A 25,000-nucleotide genomic window follows, 5' to 3' on the forward strand; every position below is an offset into this window, starting at 1 on the left:
GGGTCCATTTGGTTCCATTTGTACACTGTCAGAGTTACAGACTTGTATGGGTCAATTTAGACCCCCATAAAGTAACCCACAGAGTCCCTGGAATCTACTTTGAGAACCACTGCATTATATATAGCATTGTTTAGGGTTAGGGTTTAGTTTGGGTTCCCTCATTTCGTAATCTCTACGAATGGTAAATGGTGCATTTTATCCAAGGTGCTTTACATAGATTGTGCATTACATTCACCCATTCACACACACACACTCATACACCAATGGCGGAGGAAACCATGCAAGACACCAACCTGCTCACCGGGAGCAACTAGGGGTTCAGAGTCTTGCCCAAGGACTCTTCGACACTAACTCTGGGGGAGCCCGGGATCGAACTGGGAACCTTTCAGTAATCCTCCATGTTCTAACGACGGTTTCTCTACCCCTGATCCACTGCCGCCCCAATTCGTTCTCAAACTTAAATTCGAACCCCCAAATTAATATGTATTTTGTTCTGGAAAGATTTGTGTTAAAAATGCATACACGATTCCAAATTTGACACATCATTTAATGATTTGTCCAAATTTCGTATTATTATATATTTTTTGCAGATCTACAAACTCACAATTGTGTTGCGTTTTAACACAAATCTTCTCTTCTTGGGGTCCCTGGCACAAAACATTTTCAGATCGGGGTCCGGGGCCAAAATATATGTAATATTTGGGGTCCTTAAAGCATTGTAGATGAGTTAAATCCCCAATCCAACCCTTGATGCTGAATGCCAAGCAGGGCGACAAAGTGCCCTGCTGGAGTTTATAGTCTTTGGTACTAGGCTATGACCGGCCGAGGGATTGAACTCCCGACCTCCCAATCTCAGGGCGGACAACTCTAACCACAAGGTCACTGAGCTGGTGGAATGAAATAACAGTGAAGTTAAACTATACTCCCGGGCCCTGTTAACCCATTTAGGCCTAGGATTATTGACTGCTTTAACTATTGAAAAATAGCAGATATACAAGCTCACAGTGCGGCACCGAGTGCCGCGCTGTGAGCTTGTAGATCTACTATTTTTGAAAAATAATGTTTTTTTTTGCAAGTCTTTGAATATATCTACTTAAAAGCGAACATTTGTAACTGAAATATTTACTTCTGGGTGGTCCCTGGAACAACATATTTTGAGATGGGGTCCGTGGCCAAATACCTGTAATTTTGGGGGTCCTTGACATGAAAAGGTTTGAGAACAGCATTATTTAGGAGAAGGATTTAGAAGTCGGGTCAAAGATCGGGTCAAAGATATTCAAAGACTCATTTTCACGATTTTTCAAAAATAGCAGATCTACAAGCTCGCAGCGCGACACTCGGTGCCGCGCTGTGAGCTTGTATATCTGCTATTTTTCTAAAGTTAAAGCATAAAATAATGGTTAAAGTGGTTCAAATCTAACGCGACTCGGGCGCGTTCCCGGTATTTGAGAGTTCAACACTGTGAAATGACCTCTGGTCCAGTGGTCCATCCACGGACCCAACTGGCCCACTGCTCCAGATTCTCTGCTTAGTCTGGGGCACATGAAGTTTGAAGCAACAAAACAAACCGAGAATAGCAACGATGGGTTTTTCATGTGGCGATGGTGAAAGATTGTTTTTGTAAATAGATCATTACTGTCACTTCCATGTTCAGCCAGGCCCTTCAGGAACACCGTTGTTAGACAGAGGGTTACATATCATTGCCACAGTGTGGAAACCTTGTAAAGCTGTTACTTTTCAGGAAAAGTAAAAAATAAAAAAAATACTAGCCTGCCCTCGAGGTGCCAAACTTAAGTCTTGTGCGGAAACGTGGCATTGGTTAGACCTCCCTTTGGTTAGACCACCTAAACCTAACCTTAACCATAACCCTAACCTCAGTAAAACGAACGCTGGTGAATGCTAACCTGGTGAGTAGCTAATCTGCTGATGCTGGTGAATGCCACCCTTTGGACAATATGCCTTCCGGTTGGTTCCAAGATTTCTAGCGTAAGTGCTGCGTTTAACGGAAGTTACGTTAGGGGAAAACCGGGGAAGCTCACTTCCGGGGAAGCTCACACGGCGGAAGATTAACGCTTTCTGCCTCATATTGTCACCAGGCTTTTCTCTTCGCAGATGAGTAAAGCCTGGCTACGCGAGACTAGGTGAATGCTAACCTGGTGAATGTTAACCTGGTCTAACCAACGGGAGATCTAACCAATGCTCAGTCCCCGTCTCTTGTGTACTTGTGGCCATGGGATGGCCTACTTGTGAGTACTGGGGGCAAGTTGGCACTCTGCCGAGGTGCCAACTTGCGCCTTGCTATTTCTATCAGGTGACACTTGTTGGTGGTGACGTCACCCTGTGCTTTTTAAGGGTCTACCCATTGGATGACGTAAACGCAGACGAACAGGGACGCACAGATACACCGAACTCAGTTCTTGTGCTGTCTGCTGGCACAAGTAATAACTAGACTGCGCACTGTCGAGGTGCCAACTTGCTTCTTGTGCACTCTGGCCATGTATGGCCTACTTGTGCGCAAGTACTGCGCTCAAGTACTGCGCTCAAGTACTGCGCTCAAGTACTGCGTTCGGTGCTGTTTGGTGCTGTCTGTATATAATGTATGTATATGGATAGGAAAAAACTTGCACCTTGTTATTCATATCCCGTCGCACTTGGAATGCTTGTCCCTGATTGGCCACGGGCGTAAACACAAACAGATACGTCACCGAATGCAGTACTTGCACTCTCTGCTGGAGCAAGTAATAATAAAAGAAAATAAAGAAGAACCTGTCTTCCAGTGGATCCAATTCAGTTATTATTTTAGTCACAAATTTGAAATTAAAAATAAAATAATTGAAATTTGGAGATACAAGGTTTCTGCCCGACAGCTACGATATTCATTCTTAACCACAGCATTGAAAGCAGCAACTACTGCTGAAGATGAACGATAATTCATTTCTCCAAAGTGCCATCAACAAAGCTCTGAACTAATACTTTTTTATGTTTATTATTTACTTCCCAGAATACCTCTTGTTTTCATCCTAGCCGTCTAATCAGGGTCTAAATGAGACCTTAGACACCTGGGTAGTGCACTTTAACTACCTGCTAGGACTGAACCTAATGATAACCTCTGTGTTAGAACCTCTGATTTAAGACATTACTGCTTCATTTATATCTCTAGTACAGTGGAGAGAGAGAGAGAGAGAGAGAGAGAGAGAGAGAGAGAGAGTGAATGTTTTTTGTTGCTACTTTACGGTATATGTCGGTGAATTGAATACCAAGGACCTGTAAAGACTGTAAAGGGTTTTTTGGGGATGTTCCTTTTTAGTCAAGGTGTTTGACTGTACTTGTGCAGTACTAAAACCTTTTTGTTTTGACTTCACTTGTACTGTTCTTCATTTTTGTCAATCAAAACAGAGACAGACAGACAGAGGTTCTCAACCCTTTTCATGTCAATGGACCCCCAGAATTATAGGTATTTGGCTGCGGACCCCCATCTCAAAATATGTTGTTCCAGAGACCCCTAGTAGCAAAGATTTGATTTTCAAAAGTTTGCTTTGAAAAATAATATATATTCAAAGATTTGCACACATTTTCAAGATTTTTTGAAAATAGCTCAAATAATTCCAGGTCTTAATGGGTTCATTAATAAATAAAGAATGTACAAGGGGTCATCAAGCATGCCATGAGGCTGTGGTGTCTTGGATGTAGAACCTGGCTTTGCTTTTCTGTCACTAAAGCATGAAGGCTAGTACCTGATCGCTACCGTACTGAAGTACTTTCTTTAATAAATGCTATTAGGAAAACAGTGGCCCTAGTAAAGCTGGCGAGCTTTAAACCTGGGAGATGTGGACCTCTAATGTCATTACCCTGTGTTGTGTGTGTGTGTGTGTGTGTGTGTGTGTGTGTGTGTGTGTGTGCGTGTGCGTGTGCGTGTGCGCGTGTGTGACGTGAGGACATGTCATATGAGTGTTTTATTTATAGGCTATGTGTGTGACGGCAGCACAGTGGGTCCAGTTTACACAAACACTATAATGAGGAACTGGGATAAAACCTGCTGGGCCAATGTGCCCTCGCACGCGTGTGTGTGCGTGTGTGTGTGTGCGTGTGTGTGTGTGTGTCATCTCACCTACATTTTACATGCGTGTGTAGCGCTACCTCATATTTTCACACATCTCTGCAACTGTGTGTGTGTGTTCGTTCGCGTGCGGGCATATATGTGTGTGTGTGTGTGTGTGTGCACTGCAGGGTGTCAAAAGTTCACGTAGTGGTGCCAGGGCGCCACCACAGCGAGCAGCGTCAACACACTGTCTTTCTTCCTCTCTTCCTGGCCTGTCTTGTTGTGTTCTTTCCCCTCAGACCAATAACACAAAAAGGAGGGAAAAGAAAGATAGACAGAAAAGAAAGGAGGGTTTGACGGAGGAGGGGAAACCCCGTCAGCTGGTGCCTGGGAAAATGAACACAACACCAGTGATGTAATGTAACCAAGTACATTTACCAAGTACTGGACTTAATTACATTTTTAGGTATTTTTGTACTTTGAGTTACAAAAGTTTGCTCTGAAAAATATGTACGGTATTCAAAGATTTGCACACATTTTCAAGTTTTTTTGAAAATAGCAGATCTACAAGCTTGTAGCGCGGCACTCGGTGCCTAATGAAAATTAGCCGACGGTTCCCCCAGGGTGTGTCAGCACTATGATGTCATGGCTCTGTGCGTGCGTGCGTGCGTGCGTCCGTGCGTGCGTGCGTGCGTGCGTGCGTGCGTGCGAGAGAGAGTGTTATGTGCTCACCAGGGTTATCTGGCTCGTACTTTGCTCAATAGCCAGTGTGGAAAATTGGGGAGGGGAATGAGAGAGAAAGCAGGTACACACACACACACACACACCCCCCCCCACACACACACACACACACACACACACACACACACACACACACACACACACACACACACACACACACACACACAGAGTTTTGTCTGTGTGCGTCACGGTCCACAGCTTTCATGGCAACAATGCTAAATGAAAATAATCACATTGATTGACCGTGACACAGGTGCCCTGATGCGCTGTGCACGTCAGACACACTGCATGCTTTACACCCACGTGCATGTGCACGCACGCACGCACCCACGCACATGTACAGTATGTTAGTGTTGGCAGCCAAAGTGGGTTGACGAAAACGGACAGACATGTAAAACAGGCTCTACTAACCACAATACCCTGTGTCCTCTTTGTTCAAATCAAATATCCCTTTCACTGTACAGTATTGTAAGACGTGTGTGTGTGTGTGTGTGTGTGTGTGTGTGTGTGTGTGTGTGTGTGTGTGTGTGTGTGTGTGTGTGTGTGTGTGTGTGTGTGTGTGTGTGTGTGTGTGTGTGTGTGTGTGTGTGTGTGTGTGTGTGTGTGCGCGCGCGTGCGCACGTACACAGTAAAATCATTGGGTCATTGAGGAGTACAAATGGCACCAAATGTCCATTGGTTCCATTTGTAAACTCTCAGAGTTAGGGTTTTATAGTGTAGTTTGGGGTCCCAGAGACAGAAATGGTATGAAATGGGGGGTCCTTGAAGTAAAAAAAAAAAGAATAATAATAATAATCACTGTCCTAACTCTCATTCAACGGGACTGACAGCATCACCATATTACCACGACAACCTCAGTGAGTCTGCAGCATCAGCATCACCATGACACCCTCAACATGCAAGCGAGCATCAACACAGTACCGCGTTACCATGGCAACCTCAACACGCTGTCCGCATCAACAACACGACAACACGTCACCATGTAGCCATGACAACAACAACATTAGTCTTGCATAGTGAGACGATCAGAGATCTCCGCCTTGTGATGTGTCTGGGGGAATCTGAATTCACCCATTTAGGCCTAGAATTATTGAATATTTAACCAGTGGAAAAATAGCAGATCTACAAGCTCGCAGCGCGGCACTTTGAAAAAGTCGTGAAAATGTGAGCAAATCTTTGAATCAAAGAACGTTTGTAACTAAAATTTTGCTTCTGGGTGGTCCCTGGAACTAAATATGTTGAATGGGGGTCCGTGGCCAAATACATATCAGTTTGGGGTTCCTTCACATGAAAAGGTTTGAGAACCACTGACATAGTAGTCTCTCAAGAACAGACTAACTGAGCTCCAACCCATTCAGGCCGGGAACACATTTTGCTGTTTGGGAGGGGCTTACAGTACATGTACAGTATGTAGCAACATATTTGTTTTGTAGGCTAATTTCTGATTTAGCCCTATTCTATAGGTTAGGCCTAAATGGGTTAAGTGAAAAGGACCTTTTCTTTGACGATGGCTGGCCAGATTGCTGACATAGAAACATAGGTTTTTCAAAAAAGATCTTAGAAGGATTCAAAAGACACTTCTTCTTCTTTCGTGTATCATCGTCTTTGATGATTGGTTGACGACATTTAATTTCACAAGATTCACCGTTTATAGAATCGGGTCTAAATTCTCACGATTTTTCAAAAATAGCAGATCTACAAGCTCGCAGCTGTGAGCTTGTATATCTGCTATTTTTCAATAGTTAAAGCATAACATAATGATACACAATACTGTGTACCCGTTATAAATGGGTTAATTGAGTGGGCTTGAACGGTGGGGAAAACCAGTGATAACAAACCTACGTCCACTGCTTTGATAACCAAAATCCTGATTCCATCTCATATAAAGCGACGCCCCTGCCTCTTTGCATTGCTTCTTTGAAAATGGTAACTTTCCACCCAGTTTTGGCCTATTCATTGAATTGGGATGATGTTATCGTCTGTCCATGTAAGACTAACAACACATCACCATGTTACAATGACTCTGGCTCTATTTCTTTACTTGTACTATGTACCGATGGATGGGCGTTGTTTTGTTTTTGTTTTACATATTTAAATCTGGAATTTGTTTTGTTTGTTTGGCTTGGTTACTGTGGACTTTTCAATCATTGAAACTAGAGATGTTACCGATCAATCGGCAATGGATCGGATCGGGCCGATCAAAGCGTGATCGGCGATAATCGGTAGTTTAGATCAAAAGGTAAATTCACCGATCCGATCCGATCGGTGCATCCGATCAACCAGCCGTTCAGTATGCCCACTTGAGGCCATTTTGGGGTATTGATTTCCACAGTGCTGAAGGAATAATTAGTTACTGCTATGATAATAAATACATAGTAATGCTGGTAAATAACTATAAGGCAAATATATAAATGAATTCATGAGTGAATTAATTAATTAAAGTTAAAACATTAACATTTAGAAAATATAAATAATATATAAATAATAACTTGATCGGATCGGTGATTGATCGGTATCGGGTGATCAAACTTTTGTGATCGGTGCTCGGTGATCGGTTCCAAAAAACCTGATCGGACCATCCCTAATTGAAACACTTTTTTGAAAATAAAACTAAGGTTATGTACCTATGATATATAGGCACCTTTATAGCTTTTATAGCCTGATTTCAGACTCAGCTGACGCTTGAGTCTGACATTGTGCCCCGTCTGAACGATTTCTAGGGGAGGGGCTTTTGTGCGAGTGTGGTGGGTCGCACAGTGTGATGAGTCACAGCCCCAGCCTGAAGCCTCAAAAGTATAGTATCTGCTCTCGTTCCATGGGGATGTCCCTTTGGGGTGATGGTTAAGATATTGGACTTTCACGCGGGAGACGTGGGTTCAAAGCCGGGTGGGGAGGTCCGGATCACCTCTGTTACATTGGTGCCGTGACCCGGATCCGGCTTCCCCGTAGGAGGAGGTCAAAGGGGGGGGGTGACTGGTTCAAAGCCGGGTGGGGAGGTCCGGATCACCTCCGTTACACGAGCGTGCACGCGCACTCGCTCGATACTGGTGAAGAAGATCAAAAAACAAAGTAACTAATTCCCTCTCTCTTCCTCCCTCTCCCTCTCTCCAGTGTGTGGCAGTGACCTGGCCCAGGGTGGGTTCTTTGTGCGTCAGGGCGAGTACATCTGCACTCAGGACTATCAGCGCCTGTACGGCACGCGCTGCTTCAGCTGCCAGGAGTTCATCGAGGGGGAGGTGGTGTCCGCTCTGGGCAAGACCTACCACCCACGCTGCTTCGTCTGCGCCTCCTGCAAGTAAGACTACCACGCAACCTGACGGACACAGCCTGAAGGCTGGTCCCCAGATTGGCTCTATTTGATCAGATCTATTGTTGTTGAAATTGTGGTTGGGTCCGCAATATTTCTCAAGCAGTGGGGAGTTGTCTGCTTGTAGATCATTAGTACCCATTGTCAGAGTACTAGATAGATAGATACCTTTATTATCCCAAGGGGGGAAATCAGTTGCCCAGAGGCAGCACAGCAGTATAAGGTTATTTACAAAGTTACAGAAATACTCAAAACTACTAACACAACCTAATAGTGCAAGTACAATTCAACATTCAAGTACTTGGAGGAATTGCAACCTTAAATTGAAATACTTTTCCACGGGCGCCCGCTGGCCTAGCATTCCAGGCGCATATACCACATAGGCTCTGATGCCTGACAGTGTTTTGTGGGTTCGAGTCCCGTTCGCTACAACCTTTGCTGCGTGTCTCTCTCCCCATTTCCTCTACAGCTGTCCTGTCAATAAAGGCATGAAAAGACAACAAAACTAACTTTTCCATATACACCCAATCCCATCAGCGAAAATAGGTGATAGTTCAAAATGCATTGTGTGAAAAGGTGTTGCCCCTGCACTCAATGAAATCACATGACCATTTAAGGACACAAATGACAGATTGCCACGCTGGTGCCATCTCAGTTGATTTGGTTTTGAAGGGCGCTCGGGTGGCGCTGTGGTAAAGTCCCTGCCCACCACCTCGGAGGTTGAGGGTTCGAATCTACCGTGGTGCACTCGGCTTTGTCGGGCGTCTATCAGAACACAATTGGCCCGTGTTCGGAGGAGCAGGTATGTGCAGAGAATGTTAGAGAGGCAGGGGCTGAAATTTCTAAAGGGGGCTTTTAGTTGAAATATCGAAAATAGCAGACCTCCAAGCTCACAACGCGTTGGAGGTCGGCTGCATTCAAGTTCAGGAGAGTTTGGACAAGGCAATTCTCTTGAATGTTGCCTTCAGGTTTGGCATGGAAAGAGTGCATTTGCATTTCTTTCACCAATCACCATAGTAAAAACTGCATTCATGACTTTTTACAGACAGATAAAAGGGCAGGGGGCCCCCTTTGATGTATATGTGTGCACGTGCCAGTGGAGGAGGGAAGCCGGGTGGGGAGAGTGACATTGGTCACTCACTGCACGTACTCCTATGGGCTGGTGGTGGCACCCGTCAGAGTGTGGTGTTGGGCGGGACAGCAGTGACAACACAGGAATGTGTGTGGGGAGGAATCACATGGCAGAACGAGAAAAAAGGTTTTAAAATAATTGGCTACTCTAAATTAAAAAGAAAATACAGGGCAGTGGTTGACACTAAGGTCTCAGAGGCACTTGCCCATCGGGCAAGTACAGTTCATGTTCTACTTGCCCGAAGGTAATGCCCACTAGCCCGAAAAGTAAATCGTCCATTATAAAATGATAGGTACGATTTTAATTACCGCTCTTATTTCTTTACTTTCTGGGGCTGTGCGATAAAACGTCATACCTCAATACCTCCAAATCCAAATACCAAATAATTTAGCTATGATTGAATATGTCTATGGTTTCACACTTGTTATTTTATATGTTTAAATGTAGCAACAGTAAAAACAGCACATTATAGGTAAATAGTGCTCTTATTTTACATTCCACAGACCAGAAGACACAGCGCACTGGCCACGTTCAGGAGTTTAGACAGATATCTTGTGTTGTGTTTATAGACATTTGTGTCCCCTCTCAAATGAGCACTTGCCCTGTCGGGCAACCTGAAAGCCAACTTCACCTGCCCTGACGTTTTATTTACCTGCCGGGGGCAGGTGGGCAAGCCTTAGTGTCAATGCCTGCAGGGTTTCGAAAACCATGACGTGGGCAAAATAATGCCACACTTTTGACACTCAACAAAATGTACCCCATTGGAAATGGCCTTGTTTAGTGAGACAAAAGTTATATCACTGAAGTCCCAATGGCCTGTGAATAGCCATGCGTCCGTGTCATGTATGACGGTCACGTGAGCTAAACGGCACTCAGCGCGGCCCGTCGACATTGTCCTTGATTAAGACGAAAGGTCTATAAGACCCCTCGTGTTTTACAGGTGAATGGATGGGAATATGGGGAGCGGCCATGCGTCAGTGTCACTAGGGTCACTTACCATAACCGTGTGGCGTTCTGTGTGACATGACAGAATGTCCTCTCCCTCCCTGCGGTATTCATATACAAGCACATAGTGTCCACGCCGTCGTTTTAGCTGGCCAGGGGGGCGCACACACGTGTGCACGCCTTTCACCACCGCACGCTACGAGGCGCTCTGCGTGTACAGCTGTCTGTTGGCGGCCACGTGCCCACTGACCGCTCTTAGTTGTGTGTGTGTGTGTAGTTTGTGTGTGACATATTGAAAGGTAATGCTCTCTGTGTGTGTGTGTGTGTGTGCATGCGCTCGCACGTATGTGTGTGTGTGTGTGTGTGCTCTTATGACGCGCATTTGGCAGGAATGTTATTTGGTCAGTCATTCGGGCCACTTAGCCTATTCCTAGAGCGGTGTAGAATGTCCCCTCCACTCTGTAAGAATGGCTGTGTGTGTGTCACGGTGTGTGTGTGTGTGTGTGTGGGGGGGGGGGGGGCTGTTTGTCTTTGCAAACCTGTATAAGCTGTATGGCTAAGAAAGGACTAATGTCTTTACACTGCATGTCATGTGGAATTACAGTACCTGTAAAGCTCAAGTCTATTAGCTGCCAAGGGCTGACTGAATAGTAGCTAGACCTAAATGTAACCATAATTCACAAGTTGCAGCAGGCTTTGACCTTTTCCCAATATCGCTTTTTGTCTTTATATTTGTCTAAATATCTTTTAAATGTACAGTAACTAAGAGTGTTTTATTTTCGGTATTGGCCGAGAACGAGGCCATCTATCCCCTTAATAACGTGCTAGACGTTAAAAACCTGGGAGATGGATTGCTGAGGTGCAGCGCCACACCTACTGTAGCATCAGCTCCCAGTACAATTACCGCACGACATGCCGCACCCAAGCTGTACCACTTATACGCTGAGTTGCCGGAGCCCGGGATAGAAGGTCATTGGTTGAGGCGAGTGCTCAACTGAGCTATCCAGAAACTGTTTAAGTTGATTTGATAATTTTTCTATTTATTCACTCTGTATATCTCCCCTCTTATGTGGCCCGCACACACCCCCGCATCCATTGCGGCCTTTAGTATGAAGGTGTGAGTAAACTGTGAGGGCTATGGAGCTATTCGTGTGTGCTTGTGTGTGTGTGTGTGTGTGTGTGTGTGTGTGTGTGTGTGTGTGCGTGCACGTGTGCTTGTGTGTGTGCGCGCGCACACGTGCGTGTGTGTGTGTGCGCGCGCGCGTGCATGTGTGTGCGTGCGTGTGTTCCCTCCATGCTGCTGCAGAGTGTTGTAATATGTGTGTTTGGTCCAGTAACATGATCTCCATCCCGGTGCCCTGGCATAACAAATGTGTGTTTTTGTGGCGTCCTGCGGACTCACAGGGTCATTGTGCAACGCACAAATATAGACTTTACTGCTGCAGCCGCACTGTTGCCATGTCTGCTTATTATAAGAGACTTTGGGCTTGTTTTTTCTGTAAAGTACGCCGAAGATTATATTATTATCATGATTGATTACGTGTGACGTTATTAGAGTAGATTATGTGTTCATTGATTATATTAATATCTAGTTCCTATGATACATCATGATATTGGATAGCTTGTAAGAGTCCAGATGTCTCACTAGGACTGAGTAGCTATTGTTTTGGTAAAGCCTATCTTGTTATGGTACAGCTCGTCCCAGAGGCCTTGAAGCAACCACAGTATACTGTAACAATGTGTCTGACCTGTGCCTTGGTGCAGAACTAACGTACCACTGACGCGTGTGTTAAATGTACTTCTGACCATGATATCATGTTACATACATCATAACCACTGCACCACATACATTGTCTTGTCTCCTCATTGACTCATTGGTTATTGATTGATTAGAATTCAATCTGAATGGGGGGGCTTGTCTAAAAAAGATGTCATATCAAGGACGCCCAAATTAATATCTGAAAATATGTTGTGCCATGGAGCCACGCACAAATTTATGTTGTTAAAATTCAACAATGTTTTGAAAATAGCATATCTACGGGCCAGATCTGCATGCCAATGTAACTATGGTGGTTGCAACTCCTATCCTAGCAACAAAAGCATTTTTAAAGAGGTGATGCCATAGTTTTGTACTTTTTTTCAGTTTTGTATGTGTCTATGTTATAATATGCAAATATGGTATGTCTTCCCTGTGTATTTTTGGTTTCTCCCTGAAAGCTGAAAACCTTTAAGCCAAAAGGCCCAATTGAAATGCACCCTGTCTTTAACTTTTTTCTTTTCAAGAATGTTTTGAAAATAGCAGATCGACAGGCCAGACCTGGCCAATGCCACAAAACATTTTTAAGGCCAGTCCACACCAATGCTACTCCTTGCAACTGTGATTGAGGATAATGGTTGCAAGTAGTTGCAAGGAGGTGTAGGAGTAGGAGTATAATACTGTAGGTTCATATGGCCTATATCGCTTCTTTTGGGCGTGTTTCTCTAGACCTGGTTGCTTATTCTCTCCCCAAATCTGGCAACACAGGTCAGCGGTTCACAGAACGACATGTTCAGTTTTGTTAACCGCATTCAGCCGCTATTGTTATAGGCCTGTTGTTTTAGGAGAACATGTGCAATGTTTTCAACAATTTTCAGTATTCCTGAAACCAATCCCTCATGGGGGATTTTCAAAAGAGTTTTTTTTGTTAGTTTCTGCACAAACATGATCCATCTCATTGCGTTCTCTATCTACAGTATCTATCTATCTCTAAAACCAGTAAGACTCTATAATCGGGAGATAAGCGCCAGGTCGGCACCAACCTCGTGGTGGTGCTATAAGAGGGGCATGAGAGAAATGAGGGGTGTGTGTGCAAAGTTTGGCATGGACAGGGGCAACAGTGCCGGAGATAAGAGCAGGGCAAAAGTGTGATGTGACGTGGCGTGACATGACGGACAGACTGATGGACTGACAAAATCTTGAATAATTCAGAACGTATTTAGCACCAATTTTCTCTTCTTCTCCTGTGCACTTTTTTTTTCTTTTTTTTTTTTTTTTTCAGATTGAGGACTGATTAAGGTCTGCGGCCAAATACATATACATTTGTGTGTCTCTATTTATGTTTTTTATCTGGATAAAAAAGATATATATTTTACAAAGTTTTCATCTGGTTTGTACTAGGGGTGATGTGTCACACCTGCTGTGACTGTGGGGGCGGCACAAAATGAGAGTGACAGACAATTGGGGTACTGCATTATCAAGAAGATCACTTGACCTGATGTGAACAGGATCAAAACAGCCAAATAAAGATGTTTTTTTTTGTACCTACTCTGGTGTGCAGGCTCTACCGCTCTTTCAACTGCCTCTATTTATGAGTCATGTGGTATTGGGGTCACTGGCCGTGTCCTCTTGGCTGTGAGGGCGACAGCATCTCTTAATAAAGTGTAATAAATACATCCCAGCGCTGGGCAGCCCGCAGGGGTGTCGCACCATATTCTGGGCCCTGGGTACTTTAACTATTGAAAAATAGCAGATATACAAGCTCACAGCGCGGCACCGAGTGCCGCGCTGCGAGCTTGTAGATCTGCTATTTTTAACACTTTGTGCAAGTCAACAAAGTCAACAAATAACACTTTGTGCAAGTCTTTGAATATTTCAAGGTTTTTATTGAAAAACTTATGTTTCTATGTCAGTGATGCTAAAACCTTTTCATGTCAAGGAACCCCAAAATGATATGTATTTGGCCACGGCACCCCCATCTCAAAATATTTAGTTCCAGGGACCCCCCCCCCCCCCCAGAAGCTACATTTGAAATGTTTGCTTAAAAAATACATATATTCAAAGATGTGCACACATTTTCACACGTTTTAAAAAATAGCAGATCTACAAGCTCGCAGCGCGGCACTCGGTGCCGCGCTGTGAGCTTGTGTATCTGCTATTTTTCAATAGCTAAAGTATAAAATAATTAAGGCCCCTCCACCTTGGGCCTTAGTAACTCAGTCCCACTCCCCTCCCCCCATTGTGACACCCCTGTGCAGCTGGCTGCAGGTTGTACACATGGCAGTGAATCAGTCGTCCCCATCATACTTAACCCCCCCGAGTCAGTCAGTCAGTCAGTCAGTCAGCTCTCCCACCACAGCCAAGAGTCGCAACACGCGTCAACATTACTCTTCACTGGGATATTAGTTTAGTGCCGGGACGCGGAGCGGGGGTTTAGATTGCGCTACCATAAACCTTCGCGTCAAAATGGCAGATCTACAAGATCGGTTTGACCAAATTAGACAGGGTAACTGGGCCTGTGAGCTTGTAGATAGAGCTTTTTTTGGTGAATACACTTTTGCCTAGAGAGGAAAGAAAGATTGAAGGGGAGGGAAAACAGTATTTTGAATGCCAATAACTTATATGACGATTTCACCACCAACCTATCTTCATACAATTGGTCTTCACTAATGTTCACGATAAAATAGCAAAATAATCTACTCAGTGTGTGTCTCATAGGAGGAGGACGTCTACCAGTGACATTGTTTGGCAGAGATTCTTTTTAAAATATTTAGATTTTTAGAACAATATGGCTTCCATTATAACATTGTAACCTTTCAGGAATAGAAAGCCTACAGTTTCTATTAGCTTGTATTCTCCATCGATGATGTCACTGGTAGATGGATTTCTGAACTGCCCACAGCCCTCCTATGAGACACAGACAAGAGTAGAAATTATATGAAGATATTGAAAAGTTGTGAAGTCGTCCTCTAAATAGTCAAACAAACCCATTTGTACAAGTATTTTTAAATATGAAAACAAATACTAATGTTATTTTTTTATTATTATATTTTGGGGGGCTTTTGGGGCTTTATTTATAGTTTTTCAGTAGCGACAGGCAGGAAACAGGGAGAGAGAAATCAGGGGAGACATGCGGCAAAGATCGGGACTCGAATCAGGCTACTTTGGTGCCACGGTGCCAGGACCACTGTGCCAGCAGTCTGGGCCAAGACTAAAGGTTTCTGACCAAAGTTGTGTTTTTTCTTTTTCTGGCAAATGTGTTTCAGCTGCATCTGACCGATTCAGCCCACACTGCATTCATACTCATACAAACTTCCCTGAAGGCCCCCCTAGGGGTGTTCCGACAACTGTCTATGCCTTTTTGACGCTGCTTATTTATTGATGTGTGTCTTCTCCTTCTCTCTCTGTGTCGCTTCTTGCAGACAGCCGTTCCCGGCCGGTGACAGAGTGACTTTCAACGGCAAGGAGTGCATCTGCCAAAAGTGTACCCAGCCTCTGCCCGACGACAGCCCCGCTCCCATACAGGCTGTCCACAGTCAGTACTACACACACACACACACGCACGCACGCACGCACGCACGCGCGCACACACACACACGCACACACACAGTCTATCATTTTCCTATTCATTACCAGAGCCTTTTTGCCTTTTTTTGTAAGAGTTTTCCATTTGCTCAGTTCCAGTTCGATCCTTTTCACTTTGTCACTTTGTATCATCCCTCATCCTCATGTGGGGACAATACTGCCCTTTGTGTCCACCGTCTATTTCACCGCTGGCCCTCTCTCTCTCTCTCTCTCTCTCTCTCTCTCTCTCTCTCTCTCTCTCTCTCTCTCTCTCTCTCTCTCTCTCTCTCTCTCTCTCTCCCGCCGTCACTCTCTCTCTCTCCCCCGTCATCCCTCCTTTCATCCATGCGGTCCCTCTATCTCGCCGCTGTTCTCTCCGTTTCCTCGCTCTCCGTGTCTCTCTGCCTTGGCCTGTTATGTCACCATCCTCGTCCAGTCTCTTGTGTCCCTCCTGCTGTCTCTTCATCCCTATATGATACAATATGAATATTTCATGCCACGATTATTGTGACCAAAAACATTTGCCATTCACGATATTATCGCGATATAATCAAAATATCCCCAACATCCGTTATCCTGGGGCGGAACATTTGCCAAAAAAAATAGCAGATCTACAAGCTGACGAGTTGTGAGCTTGTAGATCGGATATTTTTTGGGCAAATAGATTTGTTAGAGAGTGAGAAAAAAGACTGTATCAGGTACATTATTTCCAGGTTCATTTTTACCAAGAGGTGGTACTGGATATCGTCGTTGTCGGGGGTAAACCTTGTATGTCCAAAACCATCTGTTTTGTATTTATCATTTTTTAAATGATTTAAACAGTGAAAACAGCCGATCTACAAGCACACAACGCCTCGCACCGCGAGGCGTTGTGTGCTTGTAGATCTGCTGTTTTCACTACTTTTGTGCGATGGCCATATGATGAAGCAGTGCTTTACTGCGAAAAAACGTACAAACTTGGAGATACGAGGTTTCTGCCCGACAGTGACGATATGCATCTCTGCAAATAAAAGGTGAATTGATCCCAGTGCATGACGGAGGATAATTTCACGATAAATTTAAATCTCCACGATACGATTTTTGTGTTTTTTTTATCACGATAAACGATAATAGTGATTATTTGTCCCATCCTTACCTCTCGCTGTCTCCTCTCTCTCTCTCTTGTATATTGCGTGTTTACCTGCTGCTATGTGGACCCTACTGACAGGCTGCCACTCTCTCTCTCTGTCTCTGTGTCTCTCTGTCCAGACTGCTGTGGCTGTGGTAAGGAGTTCAAGAATGAGCAGTCTCTGGTGGCTCTGGAGAAGCACTGGCACCTGGGCTGTTTTAAGTGCAAGGTGTGCAACAAGGTGCTCAACGCCGAGTACATCAGCAAGTAAGTTACATCACTCTATACCACAGGTTTTCAAAGTGGGTGACGGGGCACCCTGGGGGTGCCGTGATGCCAGTCCAGGGGTGCCGTGAGATAATTTGATAATATTTGGAATTCATCAATATCACTACATCAATATCACTTCACTATGTTAAAACAGACCTGATTTCCACTGTACTTTATGAGTTATTTTTCTATCTACAACAACTCTCTTCACCAAAAATAGCAGATCTACAATCTCATAACGTTGTGAGCTTGTAGATCGGCTAATTTTGGTGAAGCTTCCCTCCAGAATAGGCATGCTGGGGCTCAAGTGGTCAAGTATAACGTTATTTTCACTCAGTTCTGATGGAAACAGATACGTCTCCAATATGATGTAAGATTCTAAAAAATAAACAGTGTTAAGCCCTTTGCACACAGGCGCGTTTAACCGCACGGATAAAACGGACAATACAATTTTTTGAAAAGAAAACAATGATTCTCTATGACCTCATGCACACCGGCTCCGAATTAGCCGTGTGACGAGTGGCTGCCGCCGTGCGTTTTTTTCTCGATCGAACCCAGTTCGATTCGTGCGTCTTGTCGCATGCGGTAAAAAACTCATCACTCCTTTTATGACTCCTTTTTGGATCCGGAGCGCCGATTCCGCACAGCCTTGCACACCAAATCCAATGCGTTTTATTCATGCCGCAAACGAAAAAAAGCGCAACTGTCCTGTGTGCAAAGGGCTTAACTCAGGGGTGCCATGGATGAAAAGGTTATTTAGAGGGGTGCCCCAAGTCAAAAAAGCTTGAAAACCCCTACTATACTGCCTCCTCCTGGTCAGGCAGCAACCTTACCCCTGATGGAGGGGAAAGGAACTGGTTGGAATAAAAATGTTCTTTCCACGCGCTACGTCCTACCGGGTAAACTATGTTGGGGAAAACTAAATGCTTGGAGGTACTTCCTTGGTTTTGGAGACAAACCGCGTCTTACAGATCCAGTACCACACCATAAAAGTCAACGTTTGGTTGCCCTGGCCCCGTATAGTAGGGCATTAACGACTTGTGATTTTTGCAAGTCGACTCGACTCAGTAAAAAAGTTGAGTTGAAGTCGACTTTATCGTTTGATGATCACATCACACACGACCCCAAATTAAACATTGTCCAAATTATCAAATATATAGAGGCAGAAATTGTGAAAATAGCCGATCTACATGCTCAACGCCTTGCATCGCGAGGCGTTGTGAGCATGTAGATCTGCTATTTTCAAAATAGAACCATGTTACACCAAATGTAATGTAGCACTGTAATATTGGATAATTCCATCCTTGACAATAAGCAATCCTACTGTTTGAATGCTGTACAGACGCATGCATGGAGCAAAAATCATGATAGAAAAAAAATACAAAGGATTTTTTTTCGACTTTCGACTGGTGGGAGTCGACTTGTGTAATGAAGTCGACTCAGTCGTCTTGCCGACTTTTTCGTTAATGCCCTACCGTGTAGAGAGGAAAATAAATGAAGATTCCTGCAGCCGTTTTGCTGAGGCGCAAGAACTGCAACATAATGTTGTACAGATTCAGGTCAATCCGAGAACATCTGAGAAGGAAAAGCTTCCACTGGCTGATTCAGCACTAATGGTGGAGGAGATTATTAAATTATAGATAGACAACAGAGTTGGAATATTTACGGGGGCGGCAGTGGCTCAGGAGGTATAGAGCGGCCGCTTGGGAACCAGTTCGATCCCGGGCTCCCCCAGAGTTATTGTCGAAGAGTCCTTGAGCAAGACACTGACCGAACCCCTAATTGCTCCCGATGAGCAGGTTGGTGTCTTGCATAGTTTCCTCTGCCATCGGTGTATGAATGTGTTTGAATTGGTAAAAAAACACAATAATGAATGTAATGCACATCATTGTAAAGTGCCTTGAATAAAGACGCTATATCATCGTTGTCGGGTGGAAACCTTGTACCGGTATGTCCAAAACCGTTTGTTTTGTATTTATCCTTTTTAAAATGATTTAAACTAGTGAAAACAGCCGATCTACAAGCACACAACGCCTCGCACTGCGAGGCATTGTGTGCTTGTAGATCTGCTGTTTTCACTACTTTTGTGCGATGGCCTTGTGTGATGAGGCAGGGCTTTACTTAGCAAAAGAACGTGCAAATTTGAAACTTGGAGATACGAGGTTTCCGCCCGACAACAACGATATGCACCATTTACGGGGGGGGGGGATATGTTTTTTTATCTCTGCTTCTGTAGGACTGAATTGCATTTGTGAAATGTAGATTGTCTGGCATGATTGATATTTTACAATTTAACAATTTCATTAAAAAACATATATTTAACCACATTAGCCCTGGCCCCTAGCTGGCATCCATATTTTGTGTACATTTGTCCATATTTGTTAACATTTGTAAAATATGTCCATATTTCTTTATATATAAAAAGCTTGTATGTCTGCTATTTTCAGTATGTGTTGTACGGATTATACTGTACGTATATTCAGCCTTACATGGTTAAGAAAATGTCCACCCCTCTGTTTAAAATCACAACTTGACCTTGGAAAAATCTAGATAGAAAGAGTATTATTCTACATACTGTAGATGGTGAAGGCTGATAGCTAGTGAAGCACTGTAGCTACGTTCATGTAGGTATTCTTATCTGTTCAATCTTGGCAGTTGTTTTGTCCACTGAATCCTGTGTTGTCATCATGGTCTTTTTTTAAATCATTAGCTGTAATGGAATGTCTTTGTTTCACTGCCTTACAACAATGACAAAGTGAGCAAACATCATCTAATTCCTTTTTGTTTGGTTTTTAAGGTCACACAGGTGTGGCACTGTGTTGGAAATGTACAACATATTGTGTTTGGGGGACAAACGTGTAACAAATCGAACCACTGTTCATTTTGACATGAAATGTGTATGTAGTTTTGGGCATAGTCTTTTGAATAAAAAATCATTTAGTCTAGTTTTAGTTGACTAAATATCATAACATTTTTGTCGACTAAATCTACAGTTGATTTTGTCGACAAAAATGTATTTTGGCAGGCCTTGATGGCGTCTTAATGCCTGATTGTACACTTGGTTGCTTGCTGAAAATAGCCATCTACAAGCCTACAATGCGCTGCAGTGCAACACGTTGTGAGCTTGTATATCTGCAGCGCAACACCCGAGCACAACCAAACATAACTTACTTAATTACTTGACTTCTACTGGATCTCTTCCGTGCTAGTCCCTCCCTAACGTTTGAGCGTAGTTTTGATTTGTCGACAAAATTGTCAGCATATTTAGTCAAAGTTTTAGTCATCATAGTTTAAATTGTATTTATTTATATAAAAAATATGCCTAATGCATATGAAACTGGGGGTCCTTGAAATAAGAAAACGCTGACCTGACTCTCTCTGTGTGTGTCCTTCCAGGGATGGGATCCCCTACTGTGAGGTGGACTACCACGCAATGTACGGCATCCAGTGTGAAAGCTGCAAGAAGTACATCACCGGGAAAGTGCTGGAGGTGAGAGACCCACACTGACACATCAGCTACATCGTGTCACCTACGTACATATCATCATGTGTCACATCACAACACTCACTGTGAACTCGTAGATTGGCTATTTTCACTCTTGGCCGGGTCACACCAAAGACTCTAAAAATGGCCTCCCTGCTTGGCACTCAGCATCAAGGTACGTAAGTCCCTGTGCCATAATAACACCAGTAAGACTCCCTAATCGGGAGATAAGTGACCGACAGGTCGCATACACAAACTTTAGAAGGCAATGGTAGCCAATCAGGAGGGAATATGGGAAATGGGACAGATCCATGTTGATGACATGACTTTAGAGATACTGTGTACCGCTTTGCGTGATTTTAGTCCAAAATTTGTAGGAGCAGTGTCGAAAAATGTGTTTTTGCCTGATGGTGGCGCTAGAAGAGGGTTAGTGAGAAATTAGTGGGTGGAGGTTGTGGTTTGGCAGCCAAGGAGTGTGTGTGTGCAAAGTTTGGCATGGATCGGGACAACAGTGGTGGAGATAAAATAAATAATTTAACACAAAAAACAACATAAAAAGAGAAAATAGGAAAAGGTTTCTTCCCGACAGAGACTGCATATCACATACCGGAGAAGTGAAAACAATGCATGCTCATAAATCAGATGCATGACCCAACCATCCGTGTGGTACATTCTCTGTCTGTCTGCTTGCTGGCTGCCATGGCGCCCACAGTGTATTTAGCAAATGCAGTGGCGTCAGTTCTGCACAAGCTAAGGTATGGCAGCAATTTTCCCCCTGTAGCCAAGGCAGCTGCCATACCCAATTGACGCATCTGAGTGAATGTGCAATGCAGAGTAATGCAGTGTAAAGGCAGAGAGGAGGGGGTTGGAGGGACTGATGGTGGGGAACCCAGACAGTCACACATTATGCATGAGGCTGGGTGTACTGCTGCCTGTTTGATGCAGGGACTCGTAGAGGCACACACCACCAATGTGTACACAATGTCTCTCTCTCTCTCTCTCTCTCTCTCTCTCTCTCTCTCTCTCTCTCTCTCTCTCTCTCTCTCTCTCTCTCTCTCTCTCTCTCTCTCTCTCTCTCTCTCTCTCTCTCCCCAGGGGTGTCGCACCAAATTCTGGGCCCTGGGTACAAGGATTCACTGCGGGGCCCCCCCCATGAATGTTCTCCATAGGGGGAAGGGGGTTTAACCCATTTAGACTGGGAAGGCATTATTACGCATTATTTTATGCTTTAGCTATTGAAAAATAGCAGATATACAGATATAGCTTGTACATCTGCTATTTTTCAATAGCTAAAGTATAAAATAATTAAGGCCCCTCCAACTCAGTCCCACTTCCCCCCCTTGTGACGCCCCTGTCTCTCTCTCTATCTCTCTCTCTCTCTCTCTCTCTCTCTCTCTCTCTCTCTCTCTCTCTCTCCTTGCTATGTCTCCTGACTCCAACAACACGCTCGTGCTCTGCGCTGGGCTAATAGCTTTGACCCGGCACTCTCTGTACGAAGGACACACGTGCACGCATGCACGCACGCACGCACGCACACACGCACGCACACACACACACACACACACACACACACACACACACACACACACACACACACACACACACACACACACACACACACACACACACACACACACACACACACACACACACACACACACACACACACACACACGCACAATAACCCACAAATGCTTGAATGCACACGCATACAAAGGCAGACATAACAGAGAGCGTTGAAGCTGCAACAGTATTGTGCAGTACATGCATGCATTACACAGGTGACTGACCTGTGTTTTCATTAGCGCCAACATAGCGCAACATATCTCTCTCTCTCTCTCACACACACACACACACACACACACACACACACACACACACACACACACACACACACACACACACAAACACATTTTTTTATATACTGTACAACCATAAATATAGCCGTTTTCAGGCCAAGGACCCCTTAGTCGAGAGAGAGATGAAGCAGGGACCCCCAGATTCCATATAGTTTCATTGTTTGACAGCACAATCATCAGTGTATTTTGGATTCATGTCTATTAGTGTTTTCAGATGTTTAACCACTTGAACCTTCAATACTTAATAAACTTGACCTTTCACTCTGTACTTAGTCTGCTCTTTTCCCCCTCCAAAGCTCTTTAGCAAAAATAGCCGATCCACAAGCTCACAACACCTCGTAGCGCGAGGCGTTGTGAGCTTGTAGATCTGCTATTTTTGGCTAAAGTTCTCAGAATATGGACGCTATAGGGTTCAAGTGGTTAATATAGAAAAGGAGAAAAAAAGGTTTCTATGATTCTATCACACAAAGATTTGGAGGACCCCCTGTAGTAACTCTGAGGGGGTCCCGGACCCCCTGTAGAAGACCCCTGCTATAGAGCATTTCTTCAGTAACGGGGACCTCCCTGTCTCTCCAGCTTGTTAGTAAACAGAGAATGATGATACAAAATAAGTGAGGAGAAAGAATTGGAACTGGAACAATATTCAATCTATGTTGTGCTCTCTCCCGATTGGATAAAATTGGCAACCCGCCTGAAAATGTATTATCACACACACACACACACACACACACACACACACACACACACACACACACACACACACACACACACACACACACACACACACACACACACACACACACACCCTCTAAAATGAAAACAGTGCTTTTGATGTATTTGTGAGATAATACTGTGACACAGGCTTTACTGTCTAGACCTGCATGACCTCACACTGTGTGTGTGTGTGTGTGTGTGTGTGTGTGTGTGTGTGTGTGTGTGTGTGTGTGTGTGTGTGTGTGTGTGTGTGTGTGTGTGTGTGTGTGTGTGTGTGTGTGTGTGTGTGTGTGTGTGTGTGTGTGAGAGAGAGTGAGCGAGAGAGAAAGACGGATTAGGCGAAGAACAGGGACAACGACACAAAGGCTAGGGCGACAGGACTGGAGGGGAACAACAGTTCATTAGAGCAAGAGAGAGAGAGAGAGAGAGAGAGAGAGAGAGAGAGAGAGAGAGAGAGAGAGAGAGAGAGGTCAGGTAGAGATGGGATTTAGGTGAACAGGTCCCTTGTTCTCCTGCCGTGCGACATGAGATACTCTCTCTGGGTGGAGGGAGAGAGAGTGGGAGAGAGAGAGAAAGAGAGAGAGAGAGAGAGAGAGAGAGAGAGAGAGAGAGAGAGAGTGGGGGGGAAGGAGAGGAAGAAAGCTGTTGGTAAGGGGGGGGGGGGGGAAGCCCTGCAACACAACAGGGTTATGGAAGATACAACAAAGCAGCCCTCACATCTCTCTCTCACCCCCTCTCAATTCATATCTCTCTCTCTCTCCCTCCCTCCCTCCCTCCTTTCATAAACATGTATCCGGTTCCGAAAGCTCTCTGAGAAAGCATTGGAAACACAAGAAATGTAATGAACGTGCGTGTTTGTCGATGTGTATGTGTGTGTGTGTGTGTGTGTGTGTGCGTGCGTGCGTGCGTGTGTAATGTGTGTGCGCAGGATGCTTTGAATGACATCACCAAATAGATTACGTACATTCACCTTTCATTGTGTTGGCATATCGAATGTTGTTCCTTATTGTGCTTGTGTGTGCGTGCCTGTGTGTGTGCCTGTGTGTGTGTGTGTGTGTGTGCGCGTACGTACAGGGATGCATTTGCAGAGTAGGGAGGGGTCTTTGATCCAGATTGTGTGTGTGTGTGTGAGTGCACGCGTTTGCATTTAAACAGCACAGCGATGCATCTTTGCAGCGCAGGGAGTGGAGGGGTCAGCGAGGTCCTTTGGCTCCCAGCTAAACGCCATACGACTATTGTGCTCCGATCATTAAGCCTCCACAGGCTCCTATATCATACAGTCACCTCTCCACTATGTGTACATACAGTACACACACACACACACACACACACACACACACACACACACACACACACACACACACACACACACACACACACATACTCTACATCGTCACTGTCGGGCAGAAACCTTGTATCTCCAAGTTTCAAATTGGTACTTTTTTTTAACTTAAAGGATTACTTCACCACTTTTCAACCTATCTTCATATAATAGGTCCTCACTAATGTTCATAATGAAATTGGAAAAAAAAAAAAAAAAAAAATCTACTCGGTCCAAGTCTCTTAGGAGAGCTGTGGGAAATTCAGAAATCCATAGTCTTGTGACATCATCAATGGGGAATCCAAGCTAATAGAAAAGGCAGGCTTTCTATTCCTGACATGTTGCAATGTTAAAGTGAAAGCTATTGTTCTTGCGATGATAAAAATCAAAAATATTGTAAAAAAAAAAATCCGTCAAACGATGATGGATTTTTTGCAATTTTATTATGAACATTAGTGAGGACCTATTATATGAAGATAGGTTGAAAAGTGGCAGGGGTTCTATAAAACATTATTATGCATCATATTCCAGTCCGTTCATGAGCTTTCGTTGTAAGTGGTGTCGTCCTGTTTCTATTTCCAGTCCATTTCCCATATTCTTCGAGGAATAGTATTTCTTGCCCTCTCAAGTTATGGGTTAGTTTCTCCATATCATTTGCATTTTTTTTCCTTTTATAATTTGCTATAACTTTGCTTTTTTTGATTGGATTGTTTAACTCATTTACATTTATCGACTCCACCTTCACATCATTATGTTGCAT

At 44.2% G+C, this 25,000-nt stretch overlaps 1 protein-coding gene across 2 annotated transcripts in view; it reads left to right on the forward strand.

Moving 5' to 3' along the window:
* The window catches only part of ablim2 (actin binding LIM protein family, member 2), a 242,767-nt gene that overhangs the window by 121,625 nt on the left and 96,142 nt on the right, over positions 1–25,000 (forward strand). For both annotated transcript variants that reach the window (XM_080742051.1, XM_080742050.1), the window contains exons 3-6: positions 7,892–8,075; positions 15,343–15,455; positions 16,733–16,859; positions 20,259–20,352. In XM_080742051.1, coding sequence (XP_080598177.1) covers positions 7,892–8,075; positions 15,343–15,455; positions 16,733–16,859; positions 20,259–20,352 — 518 coding nt within the window. The remainder of the gene's footprint in view (positions 1–7,891; positions 8,076–15,342; positions 15,456–16,732; positions 16,860–20,258; positions 20,353–25,000) is intronic.

The sequence above is a fragment of the Nannobrachium achirus genome (assembly GCF_963921795.1).
Source record: "Nannobrachium achirus genome assembly, chromosome: 14".
Taxonomy (NCBI): Eukaryota; Metazoa; Chordata; class Actinopteri; order Myctophiformes; family Myctophidae; genus Nannobrachium; species Nannobrachium achirus.